Genomic DNA, 24,560 nt, shown 5'->3' with positions numbered 1-24,560 from the left:
TAGAAGCTTAGATCATTGATTCTAGATCTTTCTCCTTTTTAACACATGCATTCAATGCCACAAACTGCCCTCTAAGCACTACTTTTGCTGCATCCCATACATGTTGATAAATTGTATTTTCATTTTTATTTACTTCTATTTTGAATTTTTGGTTGCAATCCTTCTCTGACCTGTATGTTATTTAGAAGTGTGGTGTTTAATCGCCAAGTGTTTTTGGATTTTCCTTAATTTGTTAAGGTGTGTATTACAGCCCAGAATGTGGTCAGTCTTGGTGAATGTTCCATGTGAGCTTGTGAGGAATGTGTACTCCACTGTTTTCAAATACAGTAGTCGTCAGATGTCAGCTATGTCCAGGTGGTGTTGTGGAGTTCTGCTATGTCCTTATTTTTCAAGTCTGGCTGTTTCTGACAGAGGGGTGTTGAAGTCTCCAACTGTAATAGTGGATTCATCTATTTCCCCTTGCAGTTCTAAAAGTTCTTGCCTCACATATTTTTATGTTCTGTTGTTAGGCACATACACATTAAAGATTGTGTCCTGGCTGGTGTAGCTCAGTGGACTGACTGCCAGCCTGCGAACCTGAGTTGCTGGTTCTATTCTCAGTCAGGGCACATGCCTGGGTTGCAGGCCAGATCCCCAGCTGGGGGCTCGTGAGAGGCAACCACACATTGCTGTTTCTCTCCCTCTCTTTCTCCCTCCCTTCTCCTCTCTCTAAAAATAAATATATCTTTTTAAAAATTAAAAAAATATATTGTCATGTCTTCTTGGATAATTGACCCTTCCATCACTATATAATGCCCTTCCTTATCCCTGATAATTTTTATTGGTCTGAAGTCTGTCCTGTCTGAAATTAATGTGGCTACTCTCACCTTGTTTTGACTAGTGTTACCATGGAATACTTTTCTACATCCCTTTCTTTGCTTTCCATATGTATGTGTCTTTGTATTTAACATGTGTTTATTGTAGACAACATGTATTTGGATCTTGTTTTTTCTTTTTTATCCACACCAACAATTTTTATCTTTTAGTTGGTGTATCTAGACCATGACATTTAAAGTGGTTATTACGGAGTCCTGGAGGAAGATGGTGGCAAGATAGGTGGGAGTGGAGGCCACTTCCCCTCGGCACCAGTGAAACGCCTAGCTGATCTGAGGAACACAGCGAACAGCCAATGGTATTCCAGCATATATGAAGATCGGAGACAAAAGATAGAGGACATTGAAAGATCAGATGGTGAGACAATAAAACCTGGAGCTATGAAAAGACCAGAGTTAGACCCCGTTAGACCCATAATCATCAGCTCAAGACCAGTGAGCTCAGGAGATTAAGGAGACAGCACCACTGAATCCCACTAGCATTATACCATAGAACTTCACACCATAAACCCAGGGAGTCAGAACAGATCAATTTAAGAAGCAGAGGCTAACAAGAAGTCTCACAAACAATGGGAAGACAAAGAAACAATCCCCAAATGAAAGGAAAGGAGGAAGCCTCAGAAAGAATGCTAACTGAAATAGAGGCAAGTCAACTATCAGATACTGAGTTCAAAGCAATGGTTATCAGGAAGCTCACTGAGCTCACTGAGCTCACAGAGAACTACCAGAAACTACAGGGAAACTACAATGAACTCACTGCAAACTATATCAACATCAAAAAGGAAATAGAAACTATCAACAAGGGCCAAGAGGAAATGAAGAATGTAATTTCTGAACTGAAGAACACAGTAGAAGGAATAAAAAGCAGACTTGATGAAGCAGAGGATCAGATCAGCAAGCTGGAGGACAAAGTAGAAATAAACGCCCAGAAAGAGCAATAAAAGGAAAAGAGGCTCAGAAAGAATGAAGAGGGGTTAAGGGAAATGCAGGACAACATGAAACATAATAATATCCGTATAATAGGGATACCAGAAGGAGAAGAAGAAGAGCAAGGGATAGAAAACCTGCTTGAAAAAGTAATGATGGAAAATTTCCCTAATCTGATAAGAGAAAAAGTCACACAAATCCAGGAAACACAGAGTCCCAAGCAAGAGGAACCCAAAGAGGCCTACTTTAAGACACATCATAATTAAAATGGAAAAATTCCAAGACAAAGAGAGGATCTTAAAGGCAGCAAGGGAGAAACAGGAAGTAATATACAAGGGAGCCCCAATAAGGTTAGCAACTGACTTCTCAATAGAAATGCTCCAAGCCAGAAGGGAATGGCAAAAAATATTCCAAGTAATGAGAACCAGAGGCCTGCAACCAAGGCTACTTTACCCAGCAAGGCTGTCAATCAAGATAGAAGGCCAAATAAAGAGATTCCCAGACAAAGAAGTCTAAAAAATTACACCTCCACCAAACCAGCTCTGAAAGAGATGCTAAAGGGACTGCTTTAAGAAAAGGAAGGAAAAGAGAGAGGAACACAGGTATGAAAAAATGGCAATGAATAACTACCTATCAATAACAACCTTAAATGTAAATGGATTAAATGCTCCAATCAAAAGACATAGAATAGATGAATGGATAAGAAAACATGACCCACACATATGCTGCCTACAAGACACCAACCTCAGGACAAAAGACCTGCACAGAATGAAAGTGAAGGGCTGGAAACAAATTTTCCAAGCAAATGGACAGGAAAAAAAAGCAGGGGTAGGAATACTCATATCAGACAGAATAGACTTCCAAAGAAGGGCCATAAAGAGAGACCCAGAAGGTCACTTCATAATACTCAAAGGAAGAATCCACCAAGAAGACATCAACATTGTAAATATATATGCACCCAACATAGGAACACCCAAATACATAAAGAAAATCTTGGAGGACTTCAAGAAAGATATTGACAGCAACACAATTAAGGTAGGGGACTTTAACACCCCACTGTCAAAAATGGACAGATCTTCCAAACAAAATATCAACAAGGATATTGTGTCACTTAACAATACCCTAGATGAAATGGAATTAACTGATGTATAGAGGGCTTTTCATCCCAAAGAAGCAAAATACACATTCTCTTCAAGGGTACATGGAACATTTTCAAAGATAGACCACATGATAGGACACAAAGCAAGCCTCAACAAGTTCAAGAAAATTGAAATCATATCAAGCATTTTCTCTGACCACAAGGGACTGAAACTAGAAACCAACCCCAAAGGAAAAAACCCCAAACACTCAAAATCATGGCGACTGAATAGCATGCTATTAAACAATGAATGGGTCAAGAACAAGATTAGGGAAGAAATCAAAAACTTTCTGGAAACAAATGAAAACAAACTCACAACAACCCAAAACCTATGGGACACAGCAAAGGCAGTCCTGAGAGGGAAGTTCATAGCAATGCAGGCCTACCTTAAAAAAATAGAAACATTTCAAACAAACAACCTAACCCTATGCCTACAAGAACTCAAGGAACAACAACAAAGACAGCCCAGAGCAAGTAGAAGGAAGGAAATAACCAAGATCAGAGCAGAGTTAAATGACATAGAGACTAAAAGCACAATTGTAAGGATCAATGAATCCAGGAGCTGGTTCTTTGAAAAGATAAACAAAATCGACAAGCCTTTAAGTAGGCTCCTCAAGAAAAAAAGAGAGAGGATCCAAATAAACACAATTAAAAATGAAAGAGGAGAGATTACAACTGATACCACAGAAATACAAAGGATTGTAAGAAATTACGATGAAGAACCGTATGCCAAGAAATTTGAAAACGTAGGTGAAATGGACACATTTCTAGAAAAATATAATCTTCTAAAACTGAATGAAGAAGAAGCAGAAAACCTGAACAGACCAATAACAGCAGACAAAATTGAAGCAATAATCAAAAAACTCCCAACACACAAAGGCCCTGGGCCAGATGGTTTCACAGGAGAATTCTACAAAGCATGTAAGGAAGAGCTAACCCCTATCCTTCACAGACTATTCGAAAAAATCCAAAATGATGGAAGACTCCCAAACTCTTTATGAAGCCAACATCATCCTAATCCCAAAACCAGATAAAGACACAACGAAGAAAGAAAACTACAGGCCAATATCGCTGATGAACATAGACACTAAAATTATCAACAAAATGCTGGCAAACCGCATCCAGCAATACATTAAAAAGATCATCCACTATGACCAAGTGGGATTCATCCCAGGGATGCAAGGATGGTACATATTCGCAAATCAATAAACAGAATACATCACATCAACAACAGCAAAGACAAAAGTCACATGATCATATCAATAGATGCAGAAAAAGCATTTGATAAGATACAGCACCCATTTCTGATAAAAACACTCAGCAAAGTGGGAAGAGAGGGAGCATTCCTCAACATAATGAAGGCCATATATGAGAGACCTACAGCCAACATCATACTCAATGGACAAAAACTTAGAACTTTCCCACTAAGATGAGGAACAAGACAAGGATGCCCTCTCTCACCACTCCTATTCAACATAGTATTGGAAGTCCTAGCCACAGCAATCAGACAATAAAAAGAAATAAAAGCCATCCAAATTGGAAAGGAGGAAATGAAACTGTCACTGTTTGCAGATGACATGATAGTGTACATGGAAAATCCTATAGACTCCACCAAAAAACTACTCGACCTAATAAATGAATTTGTCAAAACAGCTGAATACAAAGTCAATACTCAGAAATCAAAGGCATCCCTGTATACCAACAACGAAACAGCAGAAACAGAAATCAGGGAAAAAATCCCATTTGATATAGCAACAAGAAAAATAAAGTACCTAACCAAGGAGGTAAAAGACCTGTACTCAGAGAACTACACAACATTGAAGAAAGAAATTAAGGAAGACACAAACAAATGGAAGCATGTACCATGCTCATGGATTGGAAGAATTAACATCATCAAAATGGCCATACTACCGAAAGCAATTTATAGATTCAATGCAATCCCTATTAGAGTACCCATGGCATATTTCACAGATATAGAACAAACATTTCAGAAATTCATATGGAACCATAAATGACCCCGAATAACTACAGCAATTTTGAGAAAGAAGAACAAAGCAGGAGGGATCACAATACCTGATATTGAACTGTATTACAAGGCCACTGTAATCAAAACAGCCTGGTACTGGTATAAAGACAGGCACATAGACCAATGGAACAGAACAGAGAGCCCAGATATAAACCCAAGTCTTTAAGGTCAATTAATATTTGACAAAGGAGGCAGGAGCATAAAATGGAGCAAAAACAGTCTCTTCAACAAATGGTGTTGGGAGATCTGGACAGCTACGTGCAAAAAAATGAAACTCAATCACCAACTTACGCCATACACAAAAATAAATTCAAGGTGGATAAGAGACTTAAATATAAGTCGTAACACCATAAAAGTCCTAGAGGAAAACATTGGCAGGAAAATCTCAGACATTCCACACAGCAACATCCTCAAAGACATGTCCCCTAAAGCAAGGGACATGAAGGAAAGAATAAACAAATGGGACCTCATCAAAATAAAAAGCTTCTGCATGGCTAAAGAACCCAGCACTACAATACAAAGAGAACCAAAAATATGGGAAAACATATTTGCCAATGATACCGCAGACAAGGGCCTGATATCCAAAATATATAAAGAACGACTGCACTCCAGGAAGACAAAGAACCCAATTAAAAAATGGGCAAAGGACTTCAACAGACACTTCTCCAAGAAAGACATACAGAGGGCCCAGAGACATATGAAAAGATGCTCAGCCTCACTAGCCATCAGAGAGATGCAAATTAAAACCACAATGAGGTAGCATCTCACACCAGTCAGAGTGGCCAACATAAACAAATCAACAAACAAATGTTGGAGAGGATGCAGAGAAAAGGGAACCCTAGTGCACTGTTGGTGGGAATGCAGAGTGGTGAGGCCACTGTGGAAAACAGTATGGACTTTCCTCAGAAAACTAACAATGGAACTGCCCTTTGACCCAGCAATTCCACTGCTGGGATTATACCCTAAGAACCCTGAAACACCAATCCAAAGAACCTATGCACCCCAATGTTCATAGCAGTACAATTTACAATAGCCAAGTACTGGAAGCAACCGAAGTGCCCATCAGCAAATGAGTGGATCAAAAAACTATGGTATATTTACACAATGGAATTCTACGCAGCAAAGAGAAAGAAGGAGCTTATACCCTTTGCAACAGCATGGATGGAACTGGAGAACATTATGCTAAGTGAAATAAGCCAGGTGGTGAGGGATAAATACCATATGATCTCACCTTTAACTGGAACATAATCAACAGAAGAAAAAAGGAAACAAAATATAACCAGAGACATTGAAGTTAAGAACAATCTAACAATAGTCAGGGGGGAGTGGGGAGGGGACAGTGAGGAGAGGGGATTACAGGAAGTACTATGAAGGACACATGGACAAAATCAAGAGGGAAGGGGGAGGTAGGGGAGGGAGGTGGGTTAGGGTGGAGGGATGGGGAGAAAAGGCATACAACTGTAATTGAATAACAATAAAACATTTAAAAATAATAATAAGTAAAATAGAAAGTGGTTATTACTGTCTTTGTTACCATTTATATTTGTTGTCCTTGTTATCTGTTCCTATTTCTATCTTCCACTCTTTTTCTACCTTTTTTGGTTTTAATTAAGCATTTTATATAATTATACTTTCTAGCCTTTCTTAGGCATCAAGAAACATAGAGTTTAAAAAAAAACCCAAAAACCTCTTTGTGTTGGTTGCCCTAGAGTTTGCAATATACATTCACAATTAATTCAAGTCCACTTTCAAATAACAGAATACTGCTTTGCAAGTAGTGCAAATACCTTAATAATAACAAAGTATTCCTAGTTTCTCCCTCCCATCCCTTGTATCATTGAGATTACTAATTTCACTTATACAGAAGTTACAATTATTACTAATGTTATTCTGACAATATTAAAAATAAAAGTGCTTCTATAATGTGCTTCTGTTCTTAATATAGATCTGATTTTCTGGCCTATATCATTTTCCTTCTCTCTGAAGAACTTCTTTTAGCATTTCTTTCAAGACAGGTCTACTGGCAACAAATTCCCTCAATTTCTGTTTGTCTGAGAAAGTCTTTATCTCTCCTTCTCTTTTAAACATAATTCCACAGGGTACAGAATTGTAGGTAGTGGGTTTTTACTTTCAACATGTTAAATATTTTACTCTACTTTTTAAAAAAGATTTTATTTATTTATTTTTAGAGAGATGGGAAGGGAAAGAGAAAGACAGGGAGAGAAATATCAATACGTGGTTGGCTCTCATGTGCCCCCAGTTGGGGACCTGGCCTGCTATCCAGGCATGTGCCCTGACTGGGAATTGAACCAGTGACCCTTTGGTTTGCAGGCCCGTGCTGAATGCAGTGAGCTACACCAGCCAGGGCTACTCTACTTTCTTCTTGCTTGCTCGGTTTCTGAGAAGTCAGATATAATTCTTATCTTTGTTATAGGTAAGGTGGATTTTTCCCCCTCTGGTTTGTCTCAAGATTTTTTCTTTACCTTTGATATTCTACAGTTGGAATGCGATATGCCTAGGCGTATGGTTTTGGTGAGGGCAGGGGTTGAAGTCATGCTACTGTGTTCTCTGCACTTCCTGGGTCTGTGGTTTGGTGTCCCCCAATAAGTTTGGCGAAATCCTCAGTCATTATTGCATCAGGAATTTCCTGTTTCTCTTTTCCCCCTTCTCCTTCTGGTATTCATATTACATACATATGATACCTTTTGTAGCTGTCCCATATTCTTTGATATGTGGTCCCATTTTTTGTTTTCCAGTCATCTTTCCTTTTGGGTTTTCAGTTTTGGAAGTTTTTACTGAGATATCCTCAAGTTCAGAGATTCTTCCTCAACCATGTCAATCTGCTTATGAGCTCATCAAAGGTATTCTTCATTTCTGTTAATAGTGTTTTGGGGCTCTAGCATTTCTTTTTTATTCTTTCTTAGAATTTCTATCTTTCTGCCTAGATTATTCATCTGTTATTATAAGCTGTCTACTTTTTCCATTAGAGTTCTTAGCATATTAAACATAGTTGTTTTGAACTCCTGGTCTGATCATTACAACCTTGCTATGTCTGCTTCTGATGCTTGATTCACCTCTTTAAACTGTGTTTTTGCCATTTGGTTTGCCTTGTAATTTTTTTTTTTTTTTGATGCCTGTACATGCTGCCCCAGGTAAAAGGAACTTCAGAAATGGGGGGGGGGGGGGCGGCGCTCTGTAGGCCTGTGATTAGGTCTCAGTGTTGTCTTTTCTCCTTTGGCCTGATATTGAAGTGTTGTAATGGGGTGCAGCCAGGGTCTCCCCTCAAAAAAGGGATTTGAAACAGGGTCCAGAATTTGGGGTGTCCAAGAATTATAAAATAGAGGATATACCCACCCCCACAAGCCTGGACTGGGGGATGGGACACATGGAGCAGGGCCACTGAGAGTTATTTTGCACATCAACAGTTGGCCAGCTTCATACCTGATATGCAAAAACAGTTATTTAACATATCTATTAACAGCTGGCTAGCTTCGTGGATACTACTTAAGTAGCCATGGCCATGCTTTGAGCCAGGGAGGTGGGAGTGACTTTGCCCCATGACGTAACTGGGGGCCAGCTCCCCCTGGTTACAGCACCTGCGTGAGAGGTTGGAGATGGTCCTCTCCACGCCATGGAGCCATGCTTGCCCGCACTTACTATGGCAGCCCAGAAAAGCTGGAAAGATATGGAATGCTGGCAGGTGTAGCCGATTGTGGGAGGAGTTAGAAATAGGGATTTAAAATCCCAGGCGCAGCAGCCATTTGGGTTGGAACCATGCAGTTTGGGGGGCAGAGAGAGGCCCTTAACCATGTGGCTTAGGAAGCAGGAAAGCAGGATGGAGCAGCCACGAAGAGCTCTCTTAGCAGTTTGGAAGAATGCAGGAAAGACGTTGTGGGAAGGAAAGGGGTGAAAGGACTCTTGCTGGTGGGTCATGAGAAGGTGCCATGTGGTTTTGGATTAAGAACTGGAGACCCCAGCGACACAGCTGATGGTGTGGGAACCTTGGAAGGCCTACCAGCCAAGCACAGATTACTGGGAAGAACCAGGAGCTACCTGAGCCACAGACTTCTATTTTTTTCTTGAAATACGGTGCCCCAGACTGGCCTGACTGTGCAAAGCGGGGAAAGAAAGACTGTGTGTATTTGTGGCTGTTTTAAGGGACTTTGAGATTTTAACAAAGACGTTAAGTTATTACTCTAAGTCTGTATAACTTTTGAATAAATAGTTGCTTTCCTTTTCATGAAACTCTGGCATTGAGAGCCATAATTCCAATTCCTAAGGGTGGCAGGCACGGCGAACCTAGTATAGAGGGACCCTGGGGAAGGGGGTGGCCTATTCGGTAACAGTATCTTGTCCCTCCACCGGTCTGTTTTGTAACAGTGTCTTTATATTTCTCACAACAAATGTTTTACTGGATGAAAACTTGGATAAAATAAATGAAATAGACTTATTCTTTAAAATTGAAATTTAGATATTCAAATTTTAGTAATAATTATGTGAATAATGACCATGTTTTTATATCAAAATCAAATAATTTAAAAATATTTTTGCATGAAACTGGACAAGAGAATATTCAAGCTATGGACTGGGAGAGCTTTAGGTTTTTGAAATAGGAAAAAAGATAAAGCAGTCTAATAAACTATAATGTATCTGGGAAAATTTACATTTCACCAGTCAAAACGACAGAGGCTTTACGAAAGGAAGCCATCTCTGAAACCTCACTTACCTAAAATGTATGGCCATCCTGACTATAAAGATGTGGGGCTGGGCCTGCTCCCTCTCCAACCAATGAGCTGTTTCTAAAGGCAGTAATGTGAGATGATGTGGGTTCAAATCTCAAATCAACCACGTACTGCTTGTCAGGCCTTTGTCAAGTTTCCTTAACCTCCTTTATAAAATGCAGGCATTCACCCTTTTGGGTTCCCATGAAAATTAAATGAGTTAATTCATATGACATGTTTAAAACAGTACCTGACTCACAGTAATCACTTTTTAAGTGTTAATGCCTATATTACTTTTATTGCTAGGGAACATGTTCTGGCAAATATTTTTCCATTGCATAAACAGGTTGACATTTTACAGCATACCTCATAGATATTGCAGGTTCAGTGCCAGACCACCACAATAAAGCAAGTATCTCCACAAAACAAGTTGCAATCATTTTGCTGGTGAAGGGACTTGTCAATTTGTAAAAACTGTAACATCTGTGACGCATGGTGAAACAGATTATGGCTGTACTCACAAAAAATCAAAGCCCTGATGGGCCTGTCTCATCTTCTTTTTAAGTTATTTTTTTAGAGAAAGGGGAAGGGAAGGAGAGAGGGAGAGAAACATCAGTGTGTGGCTGTCTCTCTTGTGCCCCCTCCTACTGGGGACCTGGCCTGCAACCCAGGCATGTTCCCTGACTGGGAATCGAACCGGTGACCATTTGGTTCACAGGCTGGCAACTGAATCCACTGAGCCACACCAGCCAGGGCTCAAGTCACATCCTGACTTATATCAAAAACAGCAAAGACTTTAGAGATGTAAAGATAAATGTGACATTACTTGCTTTCACTGTTTATTAATTATATTATTTTGGACAATCTATTTATTGCCTAAAATGCTTTTTTATGTACTATTTTTTTTAATTTAGGTATAATTGACATACAACATTATATTAATTTCAGGTGTACAACATGATTTGATACTTGTATATATTGAGAAATGATCACCACCATAATTTAGTTAACATCCATCACAATACATAGTTACAATGTTTTCCTGTAAATAAAAACTTCCAAGATCTACTCTCAGCAACTTTCAAACATACAGTACAGTATTATTAACTATAGTCATGTTATACATTACATCCATGGGAGTTACTTATTTTATAACTGGAAGTTAGTACTTTTTGAATCCCTTCACCTGTTCTACCCCACCCCCCAACCCCCACCATCTCTGGTAACCACCAATCACTTCTCTACATCCATGAGCTCGGGTTTTCTTGTTTGACTGTCTTACTGTTTGCACATGTAAGTGAGATCACATGGTGTTTGTCTTTGACTAAGTCACTTCACTACAAATAATTCCCTCACAGTCCATCCCCGTTGTTGCAAATGGCAGGATTTCCTTCATTTTTTTTGTGGGTTTCCTTGAATAAATACCCAGAAGTGGAACTGCTGAGTCCTTTTTTGTTTCTTCTTATAGCCTTTGTTTTAAAGCAGGGGCGTGCAACCTTTTGGTGTCTCTGCACCACATTGCAAGAATAAGAGTTGTCTTGGGACACACATTAAATACATTGTGACATGTAATCACACACACAAAAAAACCTCGTAATGTTTAAAGTAAATTTACGATTTGGGGTTGGGCCTGATCCTGGGCTGCATGAGGCCCATGGGCAGCTGGTTGGACACCCCTGTTTTAAAGTCTATTTTGTCTGATATAATACTGCTACCTCAGTTTATTTCGTCATTTCCATTTGCACAAAATATCTTTCTCCATTTCTTTACTTTTAGTTTGTGTGTGTCTTTGGAACTTTATGTATGGGTCTTGTTTTATTATCCATTCAGCCACTGTATGTCTTTTGATTGGAGCATTTAATCAATTTACATTTAAAGTAATTACTGATTGATATGTAGTTGTTGCCATTTTATTATTCATATTTTTTATTGTTTTTTCTTCTTCTTAAAGAAGCCCCTTCAACATTTCTTATAATCCTGGTTTGGGGGTGATGAACTCATTTAGCTTTTCCTTGTCTGGGAAACTCTATCTGTCCTTTGGTTTTAAACAACAGCTTTGCTGGGTAGAGTAGTCTTAGTTGTAGGTCCTTGGTTTTCATCAGTTTGAATATTTCTTGCCAATTCTTTCTGGCCTACAAAGTTTTTGTTGAGAAATTAGCTGACAGTCTTATGGGAGCTCCCTTGTAGATAATTAACTGCTTTTCTCTTGCTGCTTTTAAGATTTTCTCTTTATCTTGAATCTTTTGCATTTTAATTATGAAATGTCTTGGTGTGGTCCTCTTTGGGTTCATCTTGTTTGGGACTCTGTGCTTCCTGGACTTGTATGTCTATTTCCTTTGCCAAATTAGGAAATTTTTCAGTTATTAATTCTTCGAATAGGTTCTCAATCCCCTGCACTTTCCCTTTTCCTTCTAGTACCCCGTGATGAAATGTTGGCACACATAGTGTTGTCCCAGAAGCACCTCAAACTATCTCCATTTTTGGATTCTCTTTTCTTTCTGTTGTTCTGATCAGATGTTTTCTGCTACTTTATCTTCCAAATTTCTGATTTAATCCGTTGCTTCATCTAATGTACTATTGATTCCTCCAGTGCATTCTTCATTTCAGCTACTGTATTCATTTCCAACTGGTTCTTTTTTATTTCCTGTCTCCATTTTTGTTTCCTGTGTCTTTGTGGAAGTTCTCACTGAGATCATCTCTTCTTCCCCTAAGTTCTTTGAGCATCCTTTTAACCAGTGTTTTGAACTCTGCCTCTGGTAGATTGTTGTCTCCATTGTTTTTTTTCTGGAGTTTTGATCTGTTTTCATTTGAAATATGTTTCTTTGTCTGCTCATTTTGGCTGCCTCCCTGTGTTTGTTTCTATGCATTAGGTAGAGCTGCTATGTCTCCCAGGATTGGCAGAGTGGCCTTATATAGTTGGTGTCCTGTTGCGCCCTGTGGCACAGTCTCTTAAGCCAGTGCTCCAGGGGTGTCCCTTGTGTGGGGTGTGTCTGCCCTCCCATTATAGTTGAACTTTGACTGCTGTTGGCACATCAGTGGGCAAGACTGACCCTCGGGCTGATTGGCTGTGAGGACTGACAGTGACTACAGTGGAGGAGCTGTTGTGTGGGGGCTGACCCTGTGAGGCAGAATTTGCTTTGGTGGGGCTCTGGTGCTTCCAAGTCCCCCCTTAGGATGTGTCCTTTATGAAGGTGGTTGGGTGTTGCTTGGGAGTGGCTATAGTCTCTTGAATACCTTCCTGGTGTGGTCGGAAGCTGGCCACTAGATGTGTTGATTGTGGGGTCTCTTGGGAGAAGCCCTGATGCAGGCCAAGGTCAGTCGTTGCCTGTGTTCTGCCCAGGGCCCCTTGGTATGAGCTACAAATGATCTGAAGATGACTGCCACTTGTGCTAGGCTTGGAGGCACCTGAGAAAGGCCAGCTGCCACTAGTGCTGGCCTTAGGGCTACTTAGCAAGAGGAACAGGGCAAGCTGAGACCAGGTACTGCTTGTGTGGGGTATGTGAACCTTTGAGAGATTTTAGGAGAGTCCACAGCACAAGCCAAGACAGGCCATTTGTGTGGAAAAGCCACTGGAAGTGGCTGGAGTGGATCTCCAAGTCCGGTGGAATGGGGGTCTCAGGGAATCACCAGGGCCTGGCAAACAGTGATAGCCAGGTGGATGGAGTCTCAGATGCGGCACCTGAGCCTGCAGGCTGAGTGGGGGAAAGGCTCAACAAAGGAACAATAGTCTCTGCCAGCGCTTTGTTTGGGAGAAAGCTGCTCCTCCAGCCCTTACTTTGAAGCCAGACAATTCAGTTCCTCCCCTTATGTTCCTTGCACTTTTCCAGCTGCTCCCCCAGCCCTGGAACTCAGAGACAGCAAGGCTAACAGTGATTGAATCCATGTATGGGCCCTTTAAGGGGAATGCTTGGGACTCTAGAAGCCCTCCGTCTCACCTGGATGAAATCCCTTCAGCCACAATCTCCCCTGGTTTTCACAGCCAGAAGTTACAAGGAGTTCTCTTCCAGGCACTGGAACCCTGGGATGGTGAGCCTGTTGTGGAGCTGGGACCCATCTCTCCTATGTGGGGACCTCCACAACCAAGAAACCCCTCCCAGTGTGGGACCTTCCAGTTCGGCATCTCTGCCCTTCCTATCAGTCTCGATGTGGCTTCTTCTGTAAGTCCTTAGTTACGGGACTTCTGCTCAGCTAGATTCCAGGTGGTTCTCAATGATGGCTGTTCTGTAGTTTAGTTTTAATTTTAATGTGGTTGTGGGAGGAGGTGAGCACAGCGTTTACCTCCCCGGTCATCTTGACTGAAAGTCCCGTGTGTGTGTGTGTGTGTGTGTGTGTGTGTGTATCTTTTCAAGTTAGTGCTTTTGTTTTCTCTGGTTAAATACCCAGACGTGGAATTACTGGATCACAGGTAGTTATTATTTTTAATTTTTTTTGAGGAAACTCCATACTGCTTTCCACAGAGGCTGCACCAGTCCGCATTCCCATCAACAGTGCACAAGGGTTCCCTTTTCTCCACATCCTCTCCAGCACTTGTTGTTTGTTGACTTACTGATGCTAGCAATTCTAACAGGCGAGAGGTGATCTCTCATTGTGGTTTTAATTTGCATTTCTCTGATGATTAGTGACAGTGAGCAACTTTTCATATGTCTATTGGCCACCTGTATGTCCTCTTTGGAGAAATGTCTATTTAGAACTTCTGCCCACTTAAAAAAATTAATTATTCTTTTCTGTGTTACTGAGTTATATGAATTCTTTGTATATTTTGGATATTAACCTCTTATCGAATATATGATTTGCAAATATTTCCTCCCATTCCATGGGTAGCCTTTTTGTTTTGTTGATGAATTCCTCTGCTGTGTAGGTCTGTCTTTTAGTGAGCCTATGATTCTTGCATGTGAACTTCATGAGTGGGAGGGTGCCTCTGGGTGGCTTCGGTGCGACGGGTGACTAGGGGGCTGGATTGGAGTGTTTCCCATCCCCCAGGTCATCCTCCCAGATAAGACAGTTCCCCCTTGAGGGCAGGCTTTTTTAAGAATAGAACACTACCCTGGCTGGTGTAGCTCAGTGGATTGAGCTTGGACTGTGAACCAAAGGGTCGCCAGTTCAATTCCTACTCAGGGCACATGCCTGGCTTGTGGGCCAGATCCCCAGTGCAGGGTGCATGAGAAGCAACCACATGTTGATGTTTCCTCCCTCTCTTTCTCCTTCTCTTCCCCCTCTCTAAAAATGAATAAATTAAAAAAAAGAATAGAACACTTGAGCATGTTTCAAAATAGTTACTTTTTTCCTGCCCCTGCTAGAAACTTAGCTCCATTTCTTCTGAGATTCTGAGAACCATGTAAAGGTCTTGGAGCAGGGCTCTGGTGATCGGGCCAGCAAGGGGTGCTATGGCCGTGTTCTCTGTCCTGACTGTACTGGTGATTATCCATTAAGGAGCTCAACTACACTGAGTTCACATTACATCTTCATAAATTAGAAGCAAAAAAAATTATAATAAGGGCAATTTTTAAAGGCCTTTGAGCTGAGTATTCTGTCCAATTATCAACCAGCAGGACTTTTATTAGTTTCTTTCTACCAGCCATTTCTGAAAATGCTGGTTTTTACAAACCTTTACCAGTACTAGTTATTATAATTTCAAATGATTATCATTCTAATAGAAAAAATCATTTCAACTTTCATTTCTTTACTAACAAAATTAAGTAATCCGTGCTTACGTTCACTGTGTTTTTTGCTTTTGGAAAACTTTCTATTGGCATCCATAGTGCATGTTTCCATTGGGCATTCACTGTTTCTCGTGGGCGTAACAAGTCACCGCCATGGTGACTGTCCTGTGGGCTTTTGTCACTGTCTAGGTTTAGGTCTTCATTACAGTCCGTCTGGATCGCTGCAGCAGGCTCCGTGTGGTCTCCAGGATGGGCATGAAGTCCACAAATGACCTGCCATGCTGCTGCAGGGAGCTTTCAGAAAGACCAAGGGGATTTATGACCACTTTGCTTAAACGCCCTTCAAAGGCCTCAAAGTGCCTGTGGCAGTGAAGTGCAAACTCCTGATTACTAAAGGCCCTGCCTGCTTATTCAGCTCATCTCCAGCCTCCCCCACTCATGCCACCCCACCCTCCGAGCTCCCCCTTATGCCCTTTTGTGTTTGCACTGCTGTTTGCAACACTCAAAACTCACTCCCCCGCCCTCCTTTGCCTGCCCATTCCCATGGCTGACTCATTGGTCACTTTCCCCAAGAATGAGCCATGGCTTCCTCCTCCTGTGTGACCACAGAGGTTGTGACATGGAGTGACAACCCACTATCTGCCTGACACACTGTCATCAGCTCCTGAAAGCAGAGATGGAGCATCTTTTTAAGTTTTATAGCAGGTGCTTGGTAACTGCCAAATGAATGAATTCATTACTTCCTTAAATTCAAACACAGCCTACCTTTTATATTTGAAGTTAAATGAAGAGGCTCAATTCTGGGGTAGACAGAAACACAGTGGAATGTTAACAGTGTTGCTGTAGCTAGGTACAAGGTTCAAAGTGGTGGGTTTTTGCTTTTTTCCTTCATTTTAATCAAGGCCACCATCACTGCTCCTCTTCCTCTGGGAACAGCACCTGAATTGTCTTCTGTGAAGCCACCTCATCCTTAATGGGACCTCCAGGAGGTCCACCTATCCGTTGCCACAGGTCAGGCGTGGGACCCGAGCTCAGCTGGTAAGCTCTTTCTCCTGGAATGTGACTTGGACACAGAAACACATGGGTGGAGACTGGCCGGAGCGGCAGTCCTGCGGCCCAGGTGCTAAGGAGGCCATCTGTGGCTCTGGCTCCCGCACAGCTGGTCCAGGGCCTGCTTCCTCTGACTTTCCTTTGATTCTCTGGGCAAACCAACATCCTTCTAATAAATTCTAGTTTTGTTTTAAGTTGGCTCGGCACTGTTGATATTGCTTGTGACAAAAGAGTCCTAACTGGTACCCTCTTCTCACACAGTCACTGTGCTCTGAGTCCTCAACAGCGAGTGCGCTGCAGGCGGGCGAGGCTAAGGGCAGGGCTATGAGACAAAGACCTGGCCCAGCTCCACTGATCCAGTAGGAAAGCCGCCACCCCTCATTCGGCCTCCGTCTCCATCTGGCAGATCAGAAGAGTGCTGTTGACCCTTGAACTGCGTAGGCCTGCGCAGGTCCACTTACACGCGGATTCTCTGCACTGAACACCTGCACTGGTTTTGATCTGCGGTTGTGAGTGTGCAGATAAAAAGGGCCGACTGTATGCATTGATTTATGCCATCTCATATAGGGGACTTGCGCATCTGCAGATTTTGGTATCCACAGAGGAGCCAGAGGCATCCTGGAACCCATCCGCTTTAGGTATGAAGGGACAGCTTAAGTTTTAGGGAGTCAAAAGTTATACGCAAATTTTCGGCTGTGGGGGTAGGGAGTTGGTGCCCCTTATCCCCATGTTTGCCGAGGGTCAACTGCATTCCTGTTTCGCAGGGAGATGCTGTAAGCCCTAAAGAGTATACTGCCAGTACAGCATCTGCCACAGTAAACGTGCTGAGCGGCCCTGACGCTGTGGCTCAGTTGATTGGGCAATGTCTCACATAGCAAAAGGTCCCACGTTTGGTCCCCTGTCTGGGCATGTGCAAGAGGCAACTGATCCATGTTTCTCTCTCACATGGATGTTTCTCACCCTCTCTTTCTCCTTCCCTCCCCCCTCTCTAAAAATACATAAATAAAATCTTTTTTAAAAATAAAATAAAAGCATTAGCTAAATGGTAAACATTATTACTGAACGATGTGTAATAACTCTGTTGAACAAATAACTCTATTCATCCAACAACAAATAGTGAGTGCTTACACCATGCCAGGACCTGTGCTAGGCACTGGGATCGGCAGTAAGCAAGAGAGTCATAGTCCCTGCCCTTGTGGATCTGGCAGTCTAGTGGACAAGGCAAACAGATGACAGGACATAGACAAAGAAATAAATCCATTTCAAATCGTGGTGTTATACAGGAAACAAAGGTCTGAGAGGTGGAACAACAAGGTGGAGGGAGAATGTATTTTAACTATAGTCAGATGCTGTGGGGAGGCTGCTGGGCTGAGGCCCAATGGATGAAGAAGAAGAAACCAAGCAGGCAGAGGCCAGCACGTGCAAGGGCAGGAAGCAAGAATGCGCTACGTGCTCAGAAGTGGAGGAGCACTCAGCATCATGAAGGGACAGGACAGGACCCTGGGGTGGGTGGGAGGGGTGGTGAGGCAGGGCCTTGTAGGAGGGTGTATGTGTGTGTGTGTGTGTGTGTGTGTGTATTGTATGTATACACTTCCTTTAATCCTATTTTAAGTGCAGTGGGAAACTAGTAAAATGGTTTAAAGTAGGAGGCTGACAAGAAATGCTGAGGTGGTGGCAATGAGGAGAGGGAGAAGCAGACAGATGCCAGGTATCAGAAACGGGTCAACAGGAGCTATGCCTTGCCAACGTGCTAGAGGTGAGGGGTCAGAGGATGTCACCCGGACAGCCCCGGCTTCTAGCCCGGGAGGAGCAGGATGGGAAGAGCAGCACCAGGGATGGATGGGGCAGGTTTGAGCTGCATGGAATTCAGAGGAGAGTCCTGGGCTGAGGCTGTACAGGGCAGATGGCAGGCATACAGATGATACTTAAATCCACGGGAATGGGTGACTGACAGCAACCTTATCAATCTTATTCCAATAAGCACTAGACAAGCATCCTGATCTCCAGCACAACCCCGGCTGAAACAGTTACTCTCGCCCAGCAGTTCTCAAAATTAAGAGCGCACCTGGTAAGCTTGCTTAAACACACTCAGCTGCTCCCAGAGATTCTAATTCAGAAGGTTGCAAGGGTGTCCAACCTTTTGGTGTCTCTGGGCCACACTGGAAGAATTGTCTTGGGCCACACATTAAATACATTCTGACATGTAACCACAAAAAAAATCTCAAAATGTTTTAAGTAAATTTACAATTTTGTGTTGGGCCGCATTCACAGTCACCCTGAGCCACATGTGGCCCGTGGGCTGCAGGTTGGACAGCCCTGGCCTAGGGAGAGGCCAGAAAACACCCACTTCTATTAAAGTGCCCTGGGCGTGCAGACGCTGCTGGCCTGGGGGCCTGACTTTGGGTCACTGCTCTACAAGAAATAGTGGATCTGGCCCTCAGTCCTAACTCCACACTTACTGACTTTGGGGAAGTTGTTGACTTCCCTGAGTTTAACTAAACTCATGTTTCTCGCATGTTCTAAGGGTGTAAGGGTAACCACGGAGTGGGATGCTGTGAGCACGCAATGAAATGGTGGGGGCCGAGCACCGTACACGACACCACAATAATTGCTCAGTAAGGGCGAGTTCCCAGTCCACTGAAAGCACAGAGAAGGCACCCAATGCTGGCTGACTAAGTGCATTTTGCTTCTAACATGGAGTTGGAGAGAAGAGATGTAATGTGAAGACGCTCGCCAGAACTCCTGCTGAAGGGCTGAGCCAAGCCATTGACCAGGGAGGCGCTGGGCTTGGCAAGGGCTGCTCGAACTTCCTCAGGAGGGGCCAGGCCCTGAACCCACCTCTGGTGTGAATGCCCACCTCCTGGGCAACAGACCTTCCCTCTGGTCTGGTCAACCACAGGTTCTCAATCTCCAGAAAAGTTTCACTTTCATGCAATTCTAATATTTTCAATAAAGAAGACAGTGAGTATGTAGCAAAACTCAACTATTTCACCTTTTGTAAGACTTTTTGTGTAAATAAATTTGTGTGTTCTAACATGTGAATTTGGGTTGCCTCCAGCCCTTCAACAGACACATTTTCTCTTCTTGTCCCATTTTTCACAAATGACACTGCACTGAAATGTGGACGATCACCCTCTCCAGAGAGCCGTCACCTTCCCCAGCTCCATCCAGACAAGGTGGCAGAATGTCGGACTGGCGCTAGGGAAGGTTGTCAGGGAAGGAGACTCTGGCACAGAAACAGGAGGGATCGATGGGAGAGGAGGCAGAAACAAATCCACCCCAGCCGGCAGCAGCTGTGTAGGGGTTCAGTGCCCTTCTTGTTGGGCACGTGGAGAGCTGGCACCCCTTACTTATGACCCTTGGGGTAAAGTGAGGAGAGCAAATCACCAAGCCCTCTCTGCAAGCAAGCACACAGCTCACCTTCTCGTAGGGACAGTACTTGTACATCTTGATGGGGCTCGTGCAGATGAAGACATCAGTGCTGTGGGAGAGGAAGGAGAGTAAGCCTGGGAGCCACATCCCTGACCTCACCCCACCCTCCGCTTTGCTGCACCACACCCACCCACCACCTGGAAGGCGTCAACACACTGCCCAGGGCAGCCATATGGGACCCCACCCCTGGCCCAGGCTACCAGCTCAGGGGTGGGCATTTGACTTATGGCAATTCTGCAAGGCCAGACCCAAAAGATTAGTGGGGCTAATCAGATGCACAGCCTGGGATCTAAACAGGGAAATATTGAGACAGAAGCACTTACGAGAGGCATTCAAAGAATGCAGAGCAGGTTACTGGGGGAGAAGGAAACCCTGAGGACAGTCTGTGTCTGGCCAAGCCTGCTGGCAGGGGAAGCAGTGAGGAGGAGCCCTGACCCACCCAGCTAAGCCCCTGGCACTGGGAGTCCCATTAAAACAGACATGGCTCTGCTGAGGGGCACCCCTTCCCCCATCTGTGTTTCCATGTTCAATGTGGAAGCTGACCTTGAAGGGCCACCCAGGAGCCCACTTCTCCCCACAGCCCCAAGGGCCCCAGTTGCTCAACAATGGAGCCACGTGGGCCCGATGGTCCCATAAAGCCGGTGTGGCACCTGGGACAACTGGCTCATCAACTCAAGCCCATGAAGACGATTCTCCTGGTTCCTTTTCTCATTGGTAATTAGTCCTATGAGAATCATCAGAAAGCATGTGCCTGTGACGACCTGGCTGCCTGAGGCACCCCCCCCCACCCCCCGCTGCAACAGTCCCCTGGACCTGCGGCCTCTCCATCATGTGCTCCCACCTCCTGCCTGCACTGAAGCCTGGCCTCCTGGGAGAGCCGGCCACCTACATGTGCTCGGAGGAGTGAATCCCAAGCTTCTAATCAGGGCTTGGTCTCTCTAGTGACCAGCCCCACCCAGTAGCCACCCAGAGTCACCCCATTAAAACAAGAGATGCTCCTCATGCTCTTGTCACTCAAGAAGTCACAAGGTTTTCAGAAGTCTGTGCCGTGACACCAGGGGCAGAGACCAATATACACCATCTAATACCTTCCATCTTCCCTGAACTCCGGGCTTACATCCTCCGCAGCCTGTTAAATATCCCCACTTGGACATCACACTGGCATCTCAGATTCAGCCTTTCCAAAATGCAACATGTGATTCTCCCAAGCCCCCCAAACCTGTCCTCCTCAGCTAACGGCACTATTACATATATCTGATGGCTCTAGTGAATTAAAAAAAAAAAAAAGAACTAAAAACCACCCTTTTTCCTAACTTCCCTCCACCCCAACATGTGGGTTGTCTTTCCAAAGCATGTTTTGACCCTTCACCTGCTGTCCACGGCTGTCATCCAACCCAGAACACAGCACTTCTCCCTGCAAACACCCCAGACTTGCTCCCCAGCCTCCAACCCCGCCCCCACCAAGCCACTTTCCACTCAGCACCTAGACCAATTGTTTTCAGCTTTCCTGAGGTGCTGTAATTGGGGGGAGGGAAAAACACACACACACACCCAGAAATGGGGGAGGGGTTCGAGCTGCGCATGAGTGACAGCAGACTTGGCCCCCTTGCTAAACACAGTGGTGGTAAGAGTGGCAAAGGCAACTGTGGCTGACACTGGCCCTCCTTGGTTGGAAGGCTGGACACTCCCACTGGCTTTTGGTGCGCGTGGGATTCTGGGAGAGGACTTTCGAAAGAGTGTGACAGAAAGCAAAAGGGCAGTTGGTTCTTTCCCCTCTCCTGGTGGGGGGCTTGTCAATGGTCATCAGAAGGCCTGTCAACAATGCCCAGTGCAGGCCTGTGCCCAGAGGCCTGGAAGCACAGACTCTGGAAGATGCCTGAAGCTGGACAGCGACTAGAGACCAGCTAAGCCACCTACGTTCCTAAAACTTTTGGGTGGGAGAGGCTCCTGGTGCAACCTTGAACTGAGCTGGCAGACGGTAACAGGGTGACTTTCCTTTGGGTATCTCAGAGGGAACGGGCTTTGAGACAGAAGCTTGCTGTTATTGCCAAAGACCTCGGTGATAAGAGTCCTGTGAACAGATTTTTGTTCTTGTGTTATTTTCAGCTCTTGAACCTATGTAGTGGTTGTAATGAAACTATTTTTTATGTCATACTCTGACTTTTTCTTTCCCCTTACTGTTGTTACCCAGATATTTTAGGCAGAAAGTTGCCATTAAATAAGATTCCTTTCTTTTCCACTGAACTCTGTCTTTGGAGATTTTCCTGGTAGGCAGCAAGCAGTAGGACCCCCTCTACTGGCTGGGTTCAGTCACAGTGTAACTCACGTGCAATAAACTACACATATTAAAAAGGTACAATATGGTGTCAACATTTGTGAAACACAGACCACCACAATCAAGATAATAAACACATCTGTCAATCCCCAAAGTTTCCCAGCACCCCTTGTCATCTCTCCCTGACCCACCCCACCCCTCCTGGGCCCAGAACCATTGACCTGCTTTCCACCACCATAAATTGAAATGCGTTTTCTAGAATTTTATGTAAATGAAACCACAGAGCATGTATTCTCTTTTGATTGGATTCTTTCATCCAGTAACATTATTTGGGGGCTGCATTCATGTTCTTAAATGCATGAATAGTTTGTTCCTTTTGTTAAATTGAGTAGACTGACTTTTTAAGACAGTTCCATTAAAATATAATTCCCATACTATGAGAGCAACCCATTTTAAGTGTATAATTCAATGACTTTACAGAGTTTTACAATAATCACCAATTTCAGAACACTTTCACCTCCCCCCAAACCAACCCTGTCTCCACAGCAGTTGCTCCCCATTCTGCCCTCAGCCTTAGGAAACCACCCATCTGTCTCTGTGGATTTGCCTATTGTGGGCATTTCATATAAATGAAATCACACAACATGTGAAGTTGTGTGACCGGCTTCTTTCAAGGGCCATCCATCGTTGGAGCATGTGTCAGTGCTTCATGCCTTTTTGCTGTTCAGTAATGCCCCATTGTACGCATACGCCACATTTTTAATGCACCTACATCATTGATAGATGTCTAGGTTGTTTCTCCCTGTGAACAGCGCTGGACACACATGTGCAGTTGTCTTGAGTACGTTTCCAGGAGTGTGGTTACTGGGTCCTACAGTAACTCCATGTTTAACATTTCCAGGGAATATTTTCCAAAATGTTTTCCACAGCAGCTGCACCATTTTACAACCCCACCAGCAATGATGAGCATTCCAAAATTCTCTCCTCTCCCAACACTTGCAATCACTTGTCCTTTTTTTTATCATATCTAGTGGGTGTGAAGTAATTTCTCATTGTGGCTTTGCTTTGCATTTTCTTAATGATTAATGATATCAAGGCAAATTTTTGTGCGCTTATTGTATATCTTTTTGTGTATCTTTTTTGTGTATATTTTTGGAGAAATATGCATCCAAATTCCTCACCTTGAGCCCATGTTTTTAAAACCTAAGTTCAGTCACATCACTCTCTCTTCAGCCCACCCCCCCCCACCACGCCCCCGTCCCAACTGCCCTCCCTTAGTTCTAGCTGCACGAGTTCACTTTGTGTTATACAGACAAGCCGAGTCCTTGGCCAGCCCAGAAGCCTTACACATGCTCATAACTTAGTTCATTCTTATCCTTTGGGCCTAAGGTCAAGTGTCGCCCCTTCAGAGCCACCCTTCCCATCTGAGGAAGCTTCTTCTCCATGTACTCCCTAACACATCACCTTGTTTAGTTCCTTCACAAAGCTTATTACAAGCTGATGTTTTATTTACAAATACATCCCCAGTGTTAGTACAGGGCCAGGCACACGATAAGTGATAAATATGTATATATACATACACATATGTATGTGATTAGTGAATGAATGAGTAAGTTGCCTCATTCCAGGCTTTACAACAGAGTAATGACAACCATGTTTAAACACAGGTTTAAGCATGTCTAGACTAATCCTTTTAAATAAGTGATGTTTCCTTCAAAAGTAGTCCCTGAGGAGGTCAAAGTTTTGTTCTGACAAATACTGCTACAGCTTGATACATGTTTCAAGTTATATACAATATGATAACAACTATGGACAAAATATATAGGAAAGAAAACTTAAGCATAAACACCAAAATGTAGGAAAGTGGTGGTTTCAAAGTAGTTGAGATTATAAAGGATTTTTTATCCTGCTTTTTATTTTTCCAAAATCAACCATAAGCTATATACTTTTAAAGCAAACAGTTTTCAACCTTCTCTTAGGGACTGACCTGGGCAGCTGCTTACAATCACATCAGAAAGTACTCATTGCTTTAGATATCATGTGTTTCTTTTATTCAACACACACGGAAGTCCATTACATTCGAAAGACTAGGGAGATTCAGATATGACTCATTTATTTTCTGGCATGCACCCCAAATAAGTGTTCGTTATTTTTACCCATCAAATAAATGCCCCTTTCAAGGACAATTCATATTGCCTGAGGATATTTCATATGGACTATATACTACACTAGCTGTTATGGTAGGGTACCCACTGAAAGAATAAAAATGTGTCACCAGGCATCTATCAGAATTTTAAACGCACGTGGCTTTGATCCAGCTCACCCACTGTTGTGCAGAATTACGTGCATGTGTACACCAAGACTCTCACGTAGCCCTGACACACAAGAAATGGGCAATGACTTAAATGTCCACATGAAAATCATTAAATGAATTATGGTATATGTGTATAATAAAATAC

General features: G+C 43.3%; 1 protein-coding gene across 5 annotated transcripts in view; it reads right to left on the bottom strand.

Moving 5' to 3' along the window:
• Nucleotides 1–24,560, bottom strand: part of NT5M (5',3'-nucleotidase, mitochondrial) — a 58,115-nt gene that overhangs the window by 23,331 nt on the left and 10,224 nt on the right. For 4 of the 5 annotated variants that reach the window (XM_053930692.2, XM_053930693.2, XM_053930689.2 and 1 more), the window contains exon 3: nt 19,815–19,875. In XM_053930692.2, the coding sequence (XP_053786667.1) occupies nt 19,815–19,875 (61 nt within the window). Of the gene's footprint in view, nt 1–6,279; nt 15,639–19,814; nt 19,876–24,560 lie in introns of those variants that run through there. The other variant, XM_053930690.2, reaches the window with a different exon arrangement.

Source organism: Desmodus rotundus, chromosome 9, assembly GCF_022682495.2.
Source record: "Desmodus rotundus isolate HL8 chromosome 9, HLdesRot8A.1, whole genome shotgun sequence".
Classification (NCBI taxonomy): domain Eukaryota; kingdom Metazoa; phylum Chordata; class Mammalia; order Chiroptera; family Phyllostomidae; genus Desmodus; species Desmodus rotundus.
The sequence above is the reverse complement of the archived record's forward strand: the minus strand, read 5'-3'. Positions and strand labels throughout refer to the sequence as shown.